The sequence below is a fragment of the Python bivittatus genome, unplaced genomic scaffold (genome assembly GCF_059951505.1).
Source record: "Python bivittatus isolate LINGU-HERP-01145 unplaced genomic scaffold, Pbiv_v1 ctg000580_np1212, whole genome shotgun sequence".
NCBI lineage: Eukaryota > Metazoa > Chordata > Lepidosauria > Squamata > Pythonidae > Python > Python bivittatus.
This window is the reverse complement of record NW_028277087.1, coordinates 10,260,466-10,276,495: the sequence shown is the minus strand read 5'-3', so window position 1 is coordinate 10,276,495 and position 16,030 is coordinate 10,260,466. Positions and strand designations below refer to the sequence as shown.

The following is a 16,030-nucleotide window of genomic DNA, read 5'->3' as shown; positions in this document are numbered from 1 at the left end:
TTCACCTCTGGAACTCAGTATCACAAGATGTATTTTTGGATGTCCATATTCATTTGAACAACATTCCTATTACATGAACATTGATGGTTGGGCAATGGCAATGGCTTCTCTGTGCCCTTATTTTTAAGTGACTAGTCCAACATTGGAAAGAAAAACTTATGGCCTCAATTACTCAGTGAAGACCCCATGTTCCTGCAACTTATGACCGAATTGCTTACAGACATAAATTATGTATGGATGATTAAGAAAAATGGTTACATTTTTTTTGAAACTGTTGTAAAACATATATAGTATGTATGTACGTATATAAAACTCATATGTATACAATGTGTGCATGTGTGTTGCTTTTTTTCCTATTCTCTTCTTTCTCTTTTCTCTTCTTCTGTTTTAAGAAAAACTGACAAACTCAGATATTTTTTAAAAGTAGGGTATATGTTCCAACTAGCAAGGATCTTCTTATGACAGTTTCAGTCAGAATTTGCTGCTGAAGCCATAAGCAAATTCTTGACTCTCTGAATTTGGAATCACATTGTATACCTTTATCTGATATTTCACTTTGCCGGCAAAGTGTTGAATGATGAAAGCAGGTTCCAATACAGGAGTCCCAATGAAGAACTTGCTGTCCTCATGCTGCTGTTTGAACTTTGCAAGAAGTGTCTCGCTAGTGGCATGTGGAAAACTGCAAGTGACAAAAGAGGAAGCCATAGGCAGAAGAAATTATCATTATCAGCAAAGCTTAAACTTGGCAAGCTGGGGAGGGGGTGATATCAGAAGTCCCCTGTTACTTCCCAGAGGTAGAAAGAACTCCGTAGGTAAGAAGGTTGGCAGTACTCAATTCACATTTACTGATATTCTTTAATAAGCAGTTTTTATTACATCATTGTTGTTACATCTTTAAAAGTATGTATCATTTGTCCTAAGAATTTTTAAAAATTGAGGGGACTTAATTAAAAAATAATTACAATACTTTTTCACAGTTTGTTTGCTTCCCAGACTAAAAATTTAGAAGTTCTGCACCCTGGCAATTCACAACCTGTCTACAGCAGAGAGATTCTAAATTCTACTGAATTCATACACATTTCTTTAACTGTCATTTTACAGAAGCTCTGCATTTTTATTTGGTGTAGAACTGTAAATAGTACTGGACGGTGACTGCAATAAAGGCTCTGCCTTCCTTCCTTCATTGCTCCTATGTTTCATAATTGATTTCACCCTCCACTATTAATGGGAAGGGGACCTTATGGCTTCCCAAGCAGATAGTGATCAGACTCAGATCTGCTTAATTTCACAAATCATACACTTTAAACATTCAATAGCAAGTTCTGGGCCCTATCTGTATCCTCTTGTTCATCTTTATTAGAAGATGTAGCTCATTAACTAAAACAATGGAATAAACCCAGTATCATTAATCATAGAAACATCAGTTTGGGAAGTCCTCTAGTCCAACCCTCTACCCAGACCAGGGATTGTCAGACCATTCCAGACAAATGGCTGTCCAACCTTTGTTTGAAAACTACCAGTGATAGGGCACCCATGATTCCAGAAACCAGGGCATTCTATGCTTAACAGTTATCAGTCAGGAAATTATTCTATATTTCAAGTACAGATCTCTCTCTCTGTAATGTTTCCACCTGCTGGTTCTTGTTCTACTCTCAGGTACTAAGGAAAATAAACCCACACCTCTTCCCTGGACAGCCCTTCAAGTATTAAAAGGCTGCTATCATGTCTCCCCTTAGCCTTCTCTTTTTTAAGTTAAACATACCTATACTCTTCTCTGCATTCATTCGTTCCTCAGTATCTTTCTTGTATTGTGGCAACCAAAAGTGGACACAGTATTCCAGATGTGGTTTTACCAGTGCAGCATAGGACAGAACTACCATTTCCTGTGATCTTGACATTGTATCTCTCCCCATGTACCCCAAGATTACATTGGTTTTTTTGGCAGCTGCAGTACACTGGTGGATCTTTAATCATGCTTAAAATACCCAGATCTTTCTCACATGTACTACTGCTAAGCTAGGTGCCATCTTGTACCTATACATCTGATTTTTCCTACCTAATTTCCCATCACTGAACTTCATTTTGTTGGGAAAAAGCCCAATGTTCATATCTATCAATATCCTTTGAAACCTGAATTTATCTTTTGAGATCTTAACCAATTCCCTCCACTCCCCAGCTTTGTGTCATCCCTTCTATCCCCTCATCTAAGTTAATTATAAAAATGTTGAAGAGCACTGGGCTCAGGACAGAACCCTGAGTATTCCCACCACATACCTCTCTCCATGCAGACAAAAATCCATTATGGACCATGTAGACATAAGTCCATTATGGACTACATAAATCCATTACGGCATGATGGTTCAACCAACTATGAACCCATCTGGTAGTGAAACCATCCATCCCACATTGTTCCATTTTATCAAGGCGGCAACTATGTGTAATTTTATTAAATGCCTTACTGAATTCTAGGTTCACTATATCCACAGCATTAATAGGAATGCAAATAGCCATAAAATTCAACAGAAGAATATGACTAAAAGCAAGCTGCAAAACAGAAAGCAATCCACAAACCTCTCTTGGAGGCCTCAGGAGAAAAAAAATTGACACAGAATCTTCCAGGAATATCTTTAGCTGAAGACACTCTCCCACAAGGTTGGACTAGATTTACGTGTCCCTCTTTTTCTCCCTCACATGCTTAACTCACAAATATTTAACTCATATGTTTCTATCCCCACTACCCTATGACTCTTCTTCCCAGGACTGTTCTGTTCCAAGTGATTTAATATTTCATTTATGGGGAATATATGCCTAAATGTGCTATCTATCTATCTATCTATCTATCTATCTATCTATCTATCTATCTATCTATCTATCTATCTATCTATCAATCAATCATTAAATTTGTATGCCACCCATCCCCCCCAATGGGTGACTCTTCCTTTTCTTCCTGTTATTTTTATATCCCTTTTATTTTATATCAGGCTTATTAAGCTGTAAATGTATGGACTCCTCCTCTTCCTCCTCTTCTCCCAATGTCACATTTATTTAGGCAATATCTCCTCGCTCTTCATTGTACATTTTCTCCTAGTCCCACAGCCAACTATGCTTACTTGCTTTCTTCATCTAGCAGGTAGAAGAGACCAGTTGGTTTCTTGCCAATTAAATGGATGCAGGCCACATTGTCTGTATAGTTGATGGTGTGCCATGTAATCCCTTCACTCTGATACTCCTCCTGCAACAAATGTGGGAAGTCATGCATAGAGAGCTTTCCTTTACCTCTCATAATATTAGAACTTGGGGCCATCTGGTAGTTAAGGACAGAAAAATAAACTAACTCTTTGTGTACTTCATGATTTAGGGAAACCATAATGTGATGATCATCTGCTTCGGTGGCTTTTTTGGAAAAGAAAGAGGCATCTACTGGCTACTATGGATGAACAAAATCTCTAGGGCTGTTCTCATCATATTCTGGTTCTGAGTTTCTCAGAACTACCTGTTGGCCAGCCACTACAGAAAACAGAATGTGGATTAAATGGACACAGTATGATCCACCGTAGGGCTCTTATAGACTTAAAGCAAGAATATCACCCCTTCCCAATCAGTTGACAAGATTTTCTCTAAAAAAGAAAGATACATGTCAGCAATTCTTTCAGCCAGCTCTTCTTCAACCCCTTAAATATAACAATGGCTTTCTTGTAAATTCCCATTTTCAGAAGTAATACGAGGGAAGCAATCGTGCTATCTGTGCTCTCCCAGAACTCATGATTGCATCCCCTGGCACTCTGGGAAAAGGAGGTTTTAGTGAAGGTCTCTTGATGTATGAACCTTAGACAAGACACTGTTTTTCAGCGTAACTATTTTGAGGAATGGCTATTAAAACATTCCACTGACATATTCCAATCTACTAGTGAGTCCCTGTTCCTTTACAGACTATAGGAAGACCAGGTAGCAGCACAGTCCCAGGGAAAAACAAAACATGTGAGACAAGGAGGCCCTGGCAGCTGGGAATATGTTTGTTGCACCTTGTTTCTGTTTTCTGAATGGCCATGCGGATAATGCTCAGCTTTCATATCTGTACTGTTTAATCTATTTTTAAAGAGAGATTGTAAAATGTTGTATGTTGGAAAGTAATTTATAAACCCCATACTTGAGTATAAATAAATAAATTACAGAGTTTTGCAAACTGAGATCTGTCAGCGAAATCTCAAATCCCAAATCAACGTTTATGTATCATTCAAAGTGATTTATATACATTATCTTGCTGTAAAGTTAAAACCTCACGTTTAATCTACAAAATAAAGAGCATTTCTGCTTCTTCTATTGCTTACCTGTTCAAGCTTGAAAATATGTTGATTGAAGTAATACTGCAACTGCTCATTCGCATAGTTTATGCAGAACTGTTCAAAACTATTTGTTTTGAAGTCTTCAAAACCAAAGATATCAAGTACCCCAATGGACAAGCACTATGCATGGGAAGGGATAGGAACAGAATCAAGAGGATGGCAAGCTCTGGGTAATATTCATGCGCTCAAAATTGAATATAAATGGCCCGTACCTTCTAGAAAGGGAAAAATTCTCTCCCCAAATCAGACCCTAACTATCCACTTAAAAGACTAGCTTGGTGACGGGCAGTTCCAGAACCTAGAAGCAAGAACCATCTGTTTCCTGAAAACATACCGTAACAGACTCTTCCATATCCTTCTTGTTGAGAAGTGCATGGTTAATCCGCAGAACTATCCAGTCAAAGAGGGCACTGTACAGAGACTTAGCCATAGAGTCACGAGCTGTGATGGCCTACAAGTTAAAGCACAAAGAAAGCCTTACATCGCTTTGCTTTCCTTCTTTATCGCTCTTGAGCCTTTCCGAACAACCTGAAAAAATGGCTACACACTGCTAGCATTTTGCTCACCTGTCTCCAAGAAATCGTCACCCCACTTATATAATTTATATTCTCCTTTTTATGCTCCCACTGCCTCTCATAATTGCAAAAAAACTACCATCTTGTAGGTATAAGCCAGAAAAAAATCAAGATTGCAGAGTGCATACAGTTGGTGGGGAGACCAATCATTTTTTAAAAAATCTGCTACCTAAGCATAGCCCTATTGGAGATTTGTATTTTGATGCTACAATATAGATTTGCTCCCTTTTGGTGTTACTGAATTTTAACAGCTTTAGTGCTTCTTGGGATATACGCTCTCAGAATTGTTACAGGATATTCTATAAATATAAATGAAAAAAATGAAGCTGTCCTTGCAATCTGAGCCCTCAGTAATTTCCTTTTTACTCTTCTTAATAACCCCAACCTACCATTAGGAACTCACCTCATTGAGGCTATATGGAAGAATCAGTTTGTCATTCACTGTCACCGTTTTTCTTTTTGTCAATACTTCCACTAAGATTTCACGTTTCACCTAGGAGAAGAGCTGAAATCAGCAGCTTGACATGCAAATCCAGGATGGAAATAATCTGCAATTATTTCATTATCTCTGAAAACCTTTCTATAGACCCTGCTTATCTAGTCCCTAAAAAGTTGCTGCAGAAAATGGGGAATCCTCCCCGTTGGTTTTAAGCCCACGCTTTGAAGCAAGGTAGTGCAGATGACAAAATATAAGGATTTTAAAGCACTCTGGCGGTCTAGAAAGGGAAATTGAACTGGTAACACAACAGGTTTTGTGTTACAAAACATCTCACTTATAATTGTGTAACATCTCACATAATTTTCCACTAGCACAGCACCCTTTGGATCACTTGCATGCAAATATTTACAGGCAATAATTTTCCTATTGTTTTCCACTTATTTTCTAATAGCCTTGATGCTTCGTCTGCAATCTACCTTGAAATGGGACTGGATTGGGGCATGACTACTTAAAAGACTGCCTTTCCTTGTATATTAATGTTCAGATTGCACTCAGTCCTGCTCCAAATGCATTCACAGACCCACAGATTCCATGTATCTATTAGGATCAAGCAATGGCAACAATATGATGAAATATCCTTTCCAAGCAGTACTATCTAGGCTCAGCACTATGTGCCTTCAGACTTTTCCAGAAGGCAGGAAAGTTAAAAGCGATTTTTCTCCTCCCCTGCTCATTTATTTATTTAGCTTAATTGTTTGTTTTGGGGATGATTGCTTTTTAAAAACTGTTTTGCATTTAATTTTTAAGTTTTAAAACATAAGTTGCTTCAAGTTTATTAATAAAGAAACAGAATATATATTTTATTTATTCAGTATAGTCCTTAGCACTTTTTCAATGCTATTTTAAAGAGATAAAATTAAAGATCTTTTTTGCACAGGTACACCCAATGATCAGGGGTGTCTTCTCTGCACAAGACAGTACTGGCATAGAAAGATATGAGGTACCTTCAGAAGCTGTGAGAGAATGTCTAGCACTTCAGGGGGTCCCACTTCCAACCCCTCATCTCGACCTGCTGCCTTCTTCTTATAAGTAACATTTCCCAGGTAGAGAATAGCAGAAAGCACTGAAAAAATTCTGCAGAAGTGAAAAATAGGATATTGTATCGTTCAGATGAAGAATAAGTTTGTTGAGTTTCATATACACTTGTCCATTAGAGTGGGCAAGTGTGGTAAGAGTGTGCATATATGCATGAGTTAATACCTATGTGGCTTTAACACAAAGTTCTGTCTTTTGATTAATTTCATACAGCTTTGTTCGCACATTAATGGGAAATGGCATCATATATGGTGCATGACTGTAAAGCTGGTAGGAGAGAGCTAAAATATATCTTACTGTTTCTTTGTTGCTGGAAGAAAACCAACCATTTCCATGGCTTGCTTTAACCGTTCAAAATCATGCTGGAGATCTTCTCCATCTTCAATTTTCAAGTTATGCTGTGAATAAATCCAAACTTGCAAGCATAAGTAGGAATATCTACAAAATTTACTGCTAATAAAATATAGTACAATTGTCCTTTGGTAATTCCTTTTGTAGCAATTCTACTTGATTGTAGTGGCAGAAGTAGAGAAGGGATTAATAGGGGAACAGATTTTCAGCTGCTGGAAGAAGACCAAATAATCAACAGAAAACTTGGCCCATGTCACGAAAAAGCAGAGTATATTGTCAAATACAATAGGACAGGACTGAACTCCTGCGGCATTCTCCCAGTGTAAATCACCCACTATGCCAGCTAAGATTGTTTCAGTCCCTAAACCAAATTTAACTGGAATGGAATAATCAGTTTCTTACCAAAGCTACTTGGAACTAAGAAGGTATTCCACTCCTTTTCCCATTCTAGAAACTTTCTCAGGAGCACAAAATTATCTCAGATGGTAAAAGAGAGACGTAACACAACTGTTCCCTCCTTACATTGGCAGTCACCATTCATTACAAAGTAAGGACCCTCCCCCTTGCCCTTAAATCAGCCATAGGCTAATCTAGTTCAACATTTGTCACATGCTGGCCAACCGGATGCATTTCATAAGCTCATAAGCCTTGGTTGATTCCCTTCCACTATTGTTTCCTAGGAACTAGCATTAAGACATGCTACTTGTGATTCAGGAGTGTAGCAAACAATCTTCAGTACTGCTAACCATTGATAACCTGATTCTACATGAACTTGTCCAGCTTCTTGTTAAAGCCATCCAAATTTGTTGCTGTTGTAATTACAGGAAGTGAATTCCATAGTGTAATTATGTCCTGTCAGAGAAAGTATTTCCTTTTGTTGGTCCTGAATCTCTGCATTGAATTTCAGTGGATGACCTTGAGTTCTAACATTGTGGGAAAGAGAGAAAAACTTTTCTCTATCCACATTATCTATGCTATGCATCATTACATATACACCTGCAGTGGTGCTTAAAAGTTTGTGAATTTTCAATATATCTGCATAAATATGATCTAAAACATGATGTGTTCTCCACACAAGTCCTAAAACTAGATAAAGAGAACCCAATTATACAAATGAGTCAAAAACATTATACTTATTCATTTATTCATTGAGGAAAATGATCCAAAGCTACATACCCCCTAATTACTTTAGTTGTTCTTTTTTGCACCTTTTCTACCTCTCTAACCTTGTTAGAGTAAGATGAACAGAATTCTACACAATAAGCCAACTGTGGTCTTGCTACAGATTTGTAAAAGGATATTATTATATCATTGATAATGAAGCTCAAGCTCAGATACTTTGGTCACCTAATGCGAAGAGAGATCTCTCTGGAGAAGACCCTGATGCTGGGAAAGATTGAAGGCAAAAGGAGAAGAGGACGGCAGAGGATGAGATGGTTAGATAGCATCACTGAAGCAATGAGCATGAAACTGAGCAAACTCAGGGAGGCAGTGAAGGACAGGAAGGCCTGGCGCAATATGGTTCATGGGGTCACGAAGAGTCGGACACGACTTAACGACTAAACAACAACAACAACAAATTATTATATCAACAGTTCTACTTTCAATTCCCTTCCTAAATTTCAAGCAATTTGCCCATTTACAACAGCAACATTTACAAAATCCTAATCAAATCTCCCTGGCTGGCTAAGCCAGATGGGCTACCAGGATACACTCAGATGAGTACAAACAGGCTCAATGCAGCAAAATATGTCTAGCACAGGTAGTCCTCAGCTTACGTCCATTTGTTCAGTGACCATTCAAAATTACCCTGGCACTGAAAAAATGGACATATGACTGGTCCCAAAGTTCCGGCCATCGTAGCACCTCTGCAGTCACATGATTGCGATCCAGGTGCTTGGCTCATCATTACGATATTGCAGGGAGCTGTGGTCACATGATTGCCATTTGCAACCTTCCTTGCCGACTTCCCACAAGCAAAGTCAACAGGAAAGCTGGCAAGGAAGGTCACAGGTCGCTCCCACCTGCAGCAACCCTCCACCCAGCCTCCCAAGCCCTCCTCTGGCCTCCCCCACCGCCCTGTGGCACCCCCACCCTCCTTACCTGGGACTCCTGCTGCCACCTGCACATCATGGGGTTACAATGGCAACTGGGACCACCAAGATTGCTGTTGCTAAGCGATGCAGTCATGTGACATCATGCTTTACAACTGTACCACTTAGTGATGGCAATTCTGGTCCTAATTGCCATCATAACTTAAGGACTACCTGTACACAAAGTTAAAATCTCCAGAATCTTGACTTACTTTTCTGTGCAAATAAATAAAATTAATTTCAGAAAGATTTAATACATTCTTCTGTTTATTAAAAAAACAACTTCCTAAAATGTGACTAAAAGAAAAACATATTTTGAAAAAAGGAGGCTTAAAATAGTTAAGGGATATTCAGCTGGCTGACACAACTATGACATTTTACACAAGACATACAACCTCTGGTTTAAGCAAGATCTTCACAATATTTCATGGAGGAACAAAGGAGGCCTGTTTGGGGCTGCCCTCCCCTCCTGAGGGTGGCAAACACAGCAGAGCCTTGCGTTTGTCAGCCAAACTCAGGACAAGAAAGTCTTTGTATACCTGGTTGAGGTAGAAATAGTCTTCAGGCTGCTTGAGGTGGAATTCCTTGCGCTCTTCCTCATTGACGCCAAGCAGCAAATAGTAAAATACATGGTAGTTCCTACAGAAACAAACACACCAGCCTTCCATTAACAGCACTTTGGTCTAACTCCCAATCTCATTATTCTTATTTGGGCATCTTCAGTAAAATTACTAAGACCACCTAAAGTTAATATCAGAAACATTTGAAATCTATAAGGGTCCTTTAACAGAAACACCTACCCAATTTTAATATCAGCCTTTGAGATCATGCTTTCTGAAGCACTTTCATGTTTGGGTAGTGATAAGGTGTATAAGGGTTTTTTAGTTGATGGCATCAACAGCATGGACCACCCTCTAGTGGAGAGCTACCTTTTATTCTATCTGATCTTTAATCTGCAATGTTTTAATCTATAAACTCTTTTAAATTGTTAAATATTCAATATGCTCTTTATTAACATTTCCAACAAGAGGTAAATAAGGGTAATGCCTTCAGACATCTTTTTTGATAAATCCATACTCTGTTCCTCATCTGACATTTATTTACATGCATGCATACACACACCTTTATAAAATTATTTTTAATTAAAATCAGCCCCAATTTGCTTAACAACCAAATTGTTTAGTGACCTAAATTCCGGTCCCTATTATGGTTGGATAGTGAGGTCTACTTGTACAATTATGAACAAAAACAATTAGCCCCTTTTTGCTTTCTTGTTTGGGATATATTGATACAATTTTTTTAAAAAGTACAAAATGAGTATCACTGGTTATGCTACTTGGATGAAGCAAAAATGAAGTGTCTGTTATGTATTCCATAATCTCTTACCTTTCATTTTTTTCCTGAGACACCAAACGAGATTTTTCAAGGAGATATTTTTCAACCACAGCCCTGGGATCCAAGAAAGAAACAACAGAGCAAAAGCATACATTATGAATCTATGAAAATCTCCTTCAAGCACTTTTCAGGATAGAACACTGAGCGCACTGCTCGGATAATTGCTTATGAATATCAGTAATGCAGGAGACTTGTTTTTCCTTTGAACTCTACTGCCCACCAACAGAATTACAAATTGATGCAACAGTTAGAACATTTATACCTCAGAAAGCACATGCATAACACTCACCCCCGGACAATGCCATTCTCCAAGTAGTTGACCTGGATGAATTTCCCAAAACGACTGGAGTTGTTATTGTGGGCTGTCTTTGCATTTCCAAAGGCCTAAAATGAAGCAAAATATCTTTTTATTTCCAGTGATTTTGATATAGTACTGAGTGTTCTGGTTTGCAACTTTCCAATGTTTAAGGCTCAGCTCTTGCTGGTAAGTCTGTAGTTAGAAATCCTGTTACTGAAGATGGCAGGAACAGAATGCAAGTCAGATGCTTTATCATAGGCTATGCTTCCATACAGTATTTATAATCTGCCTTATACTTAACTAGGATATTGGTTCATCTAGCCCTGGGTTATCTAACTGCTTCTGGCTCTCTAAATTTTTGAGTCCCACAGATGCCAAGAATGAACCAAAGATGTTGCATACACAATGAATGTGCTCTGCTACTGGAGTACAGCTCATACCACTGGATGGCTTCAATTTTAAAGAATATTACAACAGGGAGAGGCTTGCTTGCTTGCTTTATTTATTTATTTATTGTCAAAGACCAAAATGTCTGCCTAAGAAGAACCTTATTGAAATCTGTTTCTGTTTTCTAAGTATATAGAATTCAAAAGTGTATACAGAGCTACATGTCAATTGACTGAGTTATGCTCCTACTGAATACAGTATTGCATACAAAAAGAATGTGCAAATTCTATCAGCTCTGAGGGTTGCATTAGGCTGTGCTTGAAAAATAGGTGGGCCCACTGTTGGGGAGGGTGTTAGAAGTTTTAAAGGGTAAAATGGGTGTCTTAAACCTTGCAGTTAGCTTTTCTTCTGCTCCAGTTCCAAAACTAAGGGGAAAAAAGGGCCAAAATATTTGGCCTCATCCACCCAGGGGAGGGGGATGAGTGAAAAAGGGGTGCTGCAAACTATAATTTATGCACTCTTTTTCTGGTTGCTCACATAAACTGCCTTTTAATGTGAAAATATTTTAAAAAATGAGATGACCTCATACATGTGGTATTTAAACAAAGAATACATTCTCCAAAGCTGATTTTTAAAAAATCCAAGGTAGAGTGTTATTAGCTATCAACTTAATATGGCAAATGTTACATGGTTATTTTTTAAGGTAATAGGAAAGGTTCTCCCCATTGCAACTTAAAACTTCCCTCCCTCAGGCACAGCTGGTTGCTGAAATTCTCCAAAATGCAACAAATCTATCTGTCTCCCTCCCTCCCTGCCACAATCTAAACAGAGTCTCAGTGGCTTAAAATAAGGAATTGAAAACAGAATATCTAATATGTTGAAAATGCTGAAAAAAACATTAACAACTGTGTCATGTCCCAAATGCCCTCTGGAAGGAGGCCATTCCAGAGGGCCAGCCCAACCATGGAAAAACAATGCTTCTGAGTTTGGACCCCTTGACTCCCTCTCCAAAATGAAGACCAATCCATTGCAGAGATGTGGTCCTGCAAATATCTTGGAGTCAGCTATAAAGGATTTCATAGGTTAAAACCAACATCGGGAAGCTAATAGGGAGCCAATGCAGATCCCATAATACGTGTGTAATATGATCGCACCAAAACTACCAGTGAGCACTCAGGCCCTACATTTTGCATCAGTGGAAACTTCCAGGTGGTCTTTAAAGGCAGCCTTTAAAGGCATGCTGCAATAGTCTAAACAGGTGGTGATGGGGGCATAAGCCATTGTAGCAAGGTCCTCATGTCCCAGGTAAGGCCACAACTGGTGTACCAGACAAGGCTGGGCAAAGGTCCCACCTATTCATGGTTTCCATCTGCTGATCCAGCAGAAGTCATGAGTCCAGGGGGACCCCCATGTCATGGATCTGTCCTTCAAGGGTAACGCAACCCCATTCAAAGCCACCATTGGGACTGTAGAGAAACTCTGATACATACATAGTAGTTCCATCTTGCTAAGGTTCAATTTTAGTTTGTTTTCTCCCATCCGGGCTCTCATACCCCCCAGTCACCAGGACAACATCTTGATAGCAACTCAAATACAGCCTGGGGTCACAATGTAAAGCTGGGTATCATCAGCATACTGATGATAGCAGACCACAAACCACTGTGGCTTTATGTAAATATTAAATAATGGGGGGAGAGAAGTGACCCCTGCAATACCCCAAAGGGAGTAAGCATGATGTCAATGTCTCTTCCCCTAACACCACCAACTAGAATCACGGAAGAAAAGAGTGGAACCATTGCAGAACAGTCCCCAACCCCTACAGATGGTCCAGAAGGATACTATGGTCAATGGTACTGAAGGTCACTGAGAGATCCTTCCAGATCCAGGGAACTATCCTTTCTCCAACTGCCCAAATGAAGGGGCAAGGATCCAGCCTGCAGGTAATAAGGACATCCTAGAGATCACCCTATCCCATTTCCTCAGAAGTTACAGGGCAAAAAGAATCCCAAGTAACACAACAAGACAATGCCCCAATGACCACACAACTGGAGTTCAAATGTGAGCAAAATGCTTTGCTAACTGATCACAGTGGCCAGATGGTAATTCTTACTCAGAAAGGAATTAGTCCCCCCAAAACAACCACCTCCTAATGTAATAAAAAAGGAGCAGTAAGAACCCTTTGACTCTCTTAGTGCCATGGAGTAGGCATGGAGTACATTATTCAGTCAGATTCACAGTACATTGTTCTCTACCTGCACTTCAGGCATTGTTTCTGCCACTTCATCTCCTGGAGGTCCTCTGAAAACCAAGAAGCCACCGAGGATGAACTGCAGAAAAAAGCCATCCAGCAATGATTCCTTAAGGGCCAGAGATACTGTCTTTAACCAGGGACAATCAAGGCCCTCAACCAATTCATCCACCACATTGTCAGGGAAATCCCCAAACACCCATAAGAAACCAATCAGATCCAAACAGTGCCTGGGGCAGAACATTCAAATGGGTCTAGCTCTGTGGAGGGAACAGGTAGCAGTCAATCAGATCTAGACCAAGAAGTGATCTGACCATGATAAAGGTAAGATGGTAATATCCTCCACATCCAGATCACATAGCAGCTCCCAAGTAAAAACAAGGTCTAATATATAATTGCCTATGTGCTGGAGGTGAGATTACCAGGGGCAAGTCTTCAGTTGCATGGAAACTATGTAGTCCTGAGCTGTTTTGGATCTAGTCCCTCTCACATGGAGGCTGAAGTCCCCCAGTACCAACATGTGGGTAAAGATCTCCATCTTCACCAACAGGCCAGGACCAAAGAACCAGGGAGGGATCCCAAAGGGCATCAGGGCAGCCAATACATTAAAATGACCCTTACTTGTCCTTACAGCACAAACTAATAGAGGCAGTCATACCTTGCCACCTCAGAATAGTGATCTTGGACACAGACAAGAACTCACAACAGATCAATATGACATCAGCCCTAGAATCAAGGTTGGTGCAGGACCCGAAACCTGACTGGGCAGAATTCTGAGAAGGCAACATTCCCTGGGTTTCAGTAATTACATCAAATCTGCCTGCTTGTCCACCATTAAATAATGAACAGATATGGTCTTTACAGAGAAATCTGGTGCTAACCAGCAACAACTTGAGGCCATATTCTCTGATAATCAGACCAAAATCACAATGGAGCAGCTGAGTTGGAAGAGGAGATTGTCACCAAACTGGAGACTTCTCTTCCTTTGAAATAGTTACCTGGCACCCCAACCCAACAGCAATGGAACAGGATAGCCACGCTCCACCTACCACCATTTCAAGCTCCATACCCTCCTAATAGGGGGGACAGTTCTCATTCCCCTATCTCTCCCAAACATACCACCACACAGCACTGGATTCCATCCATAAGTGAAATCAGCAATCTGGTAAAAATGTTTCATGCCAACTCCACTCAGTGGGGACCAGCTACCTAGAACATTTAGCCTCCTCCTAACCTTATCTCTGTTCCCCAAAGCCCACAAAATCAATGTGGAGGCAAAAACAGTACCCTGAGCCTCTCCCACTGGTTCTGAATATGGAAACCCAGCCTCCCAGACCACACTCTCATTGCAGACCAGGCCATCCTCACACCTCTGGTCTCTCACACAAGGGGCCACCCAACTCTAGGCAGGTCAAGTTCAAGCTTGAAATCCTAGCAACTCCAGATAGGAAAAAAAGACAAAGTAGATAGTATGGCATGAGGAAGCCTCCTATATTCCTAATATATATTTAAAAATATAGTAACTGAGAATACTTGAGCAAGATTTTTATTTTTAACCAAGATATTTTAATTTTAGGTGTGGACATCTGATAGGCTTGCCCTTATGTCAATATAAATACATATAAAACATATGTTATGACCACAGACACATCCCAATCTGCTCCCCCCAACCCCCAGCTGTCAATTACTAGTAGCATCCGGTATTCTATAGTTAGCAGATCCAAAAGGGGCTTCTTCAGAATAACCTTCCTGTTTTGGGTAAGAACCACAAGTGAAGTCTTCAAAAGTCAGCAAGGCTTTGAGAATTCAACTTCTGCTTTCTGTAGAACTACTGGAATAGACAGACTCATGTAGGCATTCTAAACCATCTTGCCCATTCTAAGAGCACAGAAAGCTTTTATAAATTGAAAGAGAAAAAGAAAAATATCTAACAGCTTGCTCTATTTGTAAATTGCTGAGAAGCATAGGTCCAAGAGAAAGGGGCTATAGTACTGTGATGAAGAACTTGTGGATCAGGAAGTCTCTGGTATGAATTCAGCCTTACCAAGAACACACAAAGACCATGACTATGAAATACTTTGAACAACAACTTCATTCAAGTTCACTATTTATAACCATAGGTTTTCACAATGTAGTTGTAAGTACAGTTATAACTGAATGTTGTTACTTCAGTTTCCAGTTATAAAGGATGACAGTGCTGGCATAAAGAATCTAAAGTGTATTCACATGATGCACTACCTTATATTGTGATTTGAATTACTGGGTTTTTGTGTTATCTGTTCTATGTTTCTCTGTGCTGGGTTTTCAATATACTGTTATAGTTTTTACAGAATATTAACTGATTAAACATTTAGAATTACTGCTATTAGATACTATTAAAATACAGTGTACAGACACAGTGGAAGTTACTCATTTGATCTATAATTAGCCTGAGAAAAAAGGCTAAAGATCAAGAAACACAGAAAAGCAGGGTCAAAACAGAAGCCTACAATAAAAAGAGAATGAGACATACTGACTTCCAGATGTTAATGCACTAAAGCTTCCAGCATCCTCAGCATGCACAACCAATGGTAACAGATTCTGGGAGTTGTAGTCAGCACATCTGAAGGGCCGTACATTCCCTACCCTTGATCTACAAGGTGAGTGGTGTTATGCTCTGAGGAAAAAGTTCTTTGTATGAACTTCAGCTGTCTTTTTCCTGATTCAGTGGAACTTAGCAACGAGGCTGGGTTCAGACTTAAAAGGCAATTAGTGTCCAGCCCACAAGTCTTGTTTCTTTATCTTCAGTTGTAAAAACTAACACAGC

At 39.6% G+C, this 16,030-nt stretch overlaps 1 protein-coding gene across 13 annotated transcripts in view; it reads right to left on the bottom strand.

Annotated features, from left to right (window-relative positions):
* The window catches only part of MYO9B (myosin IXB), a 74,038-nt gene that overhangs the window by 40,859 nt on the left and 17,149 nt on the right, over positions 1–16,030 (bottom strand). For all 13 annotated transcript variants that reach the window (XM_025169334.2, XM_088149559.1, XM_088149558.1 and 10 more), the window contains exons 3-12: positions 10,581–10,675; positions 10,283–10,345; positions 9,436–9,535; positions 6,750–6,850; positions 6,362–6,491; positions 5,322–5,411; positions 4,678–4,794; positions 4,329–4,463; positions 3,111–3,232; positions 538–679 (exon numbers count right to left, since the gene is read on the bottom strand). In XM_025169334.2, coding sequence (XP_025025102.1) covers positions 538–679; positions 3,111–3,232; positions 4,329–4,463; positions 4,678–4,794; positions 5,322–5,411; positions 6,362–6,491; positions 6,750–6,850; positions 9,436–9,535; positions 10,283–10,345; positions 10,581–10,675 — 1,095 coding nt within the window. The remainder of the gene's footprint in view (positions 1–537; positions 680–3,110; positions 3,233–4,328; positions 4,464–4,677; positions 4,795–5,321; positions 5,412–6,361; positions 6,492–6,749; positions 6,851–9,435; positions 9,536–10,282; positions 10,346–10,580; positions 10,676–16,030) is intronic.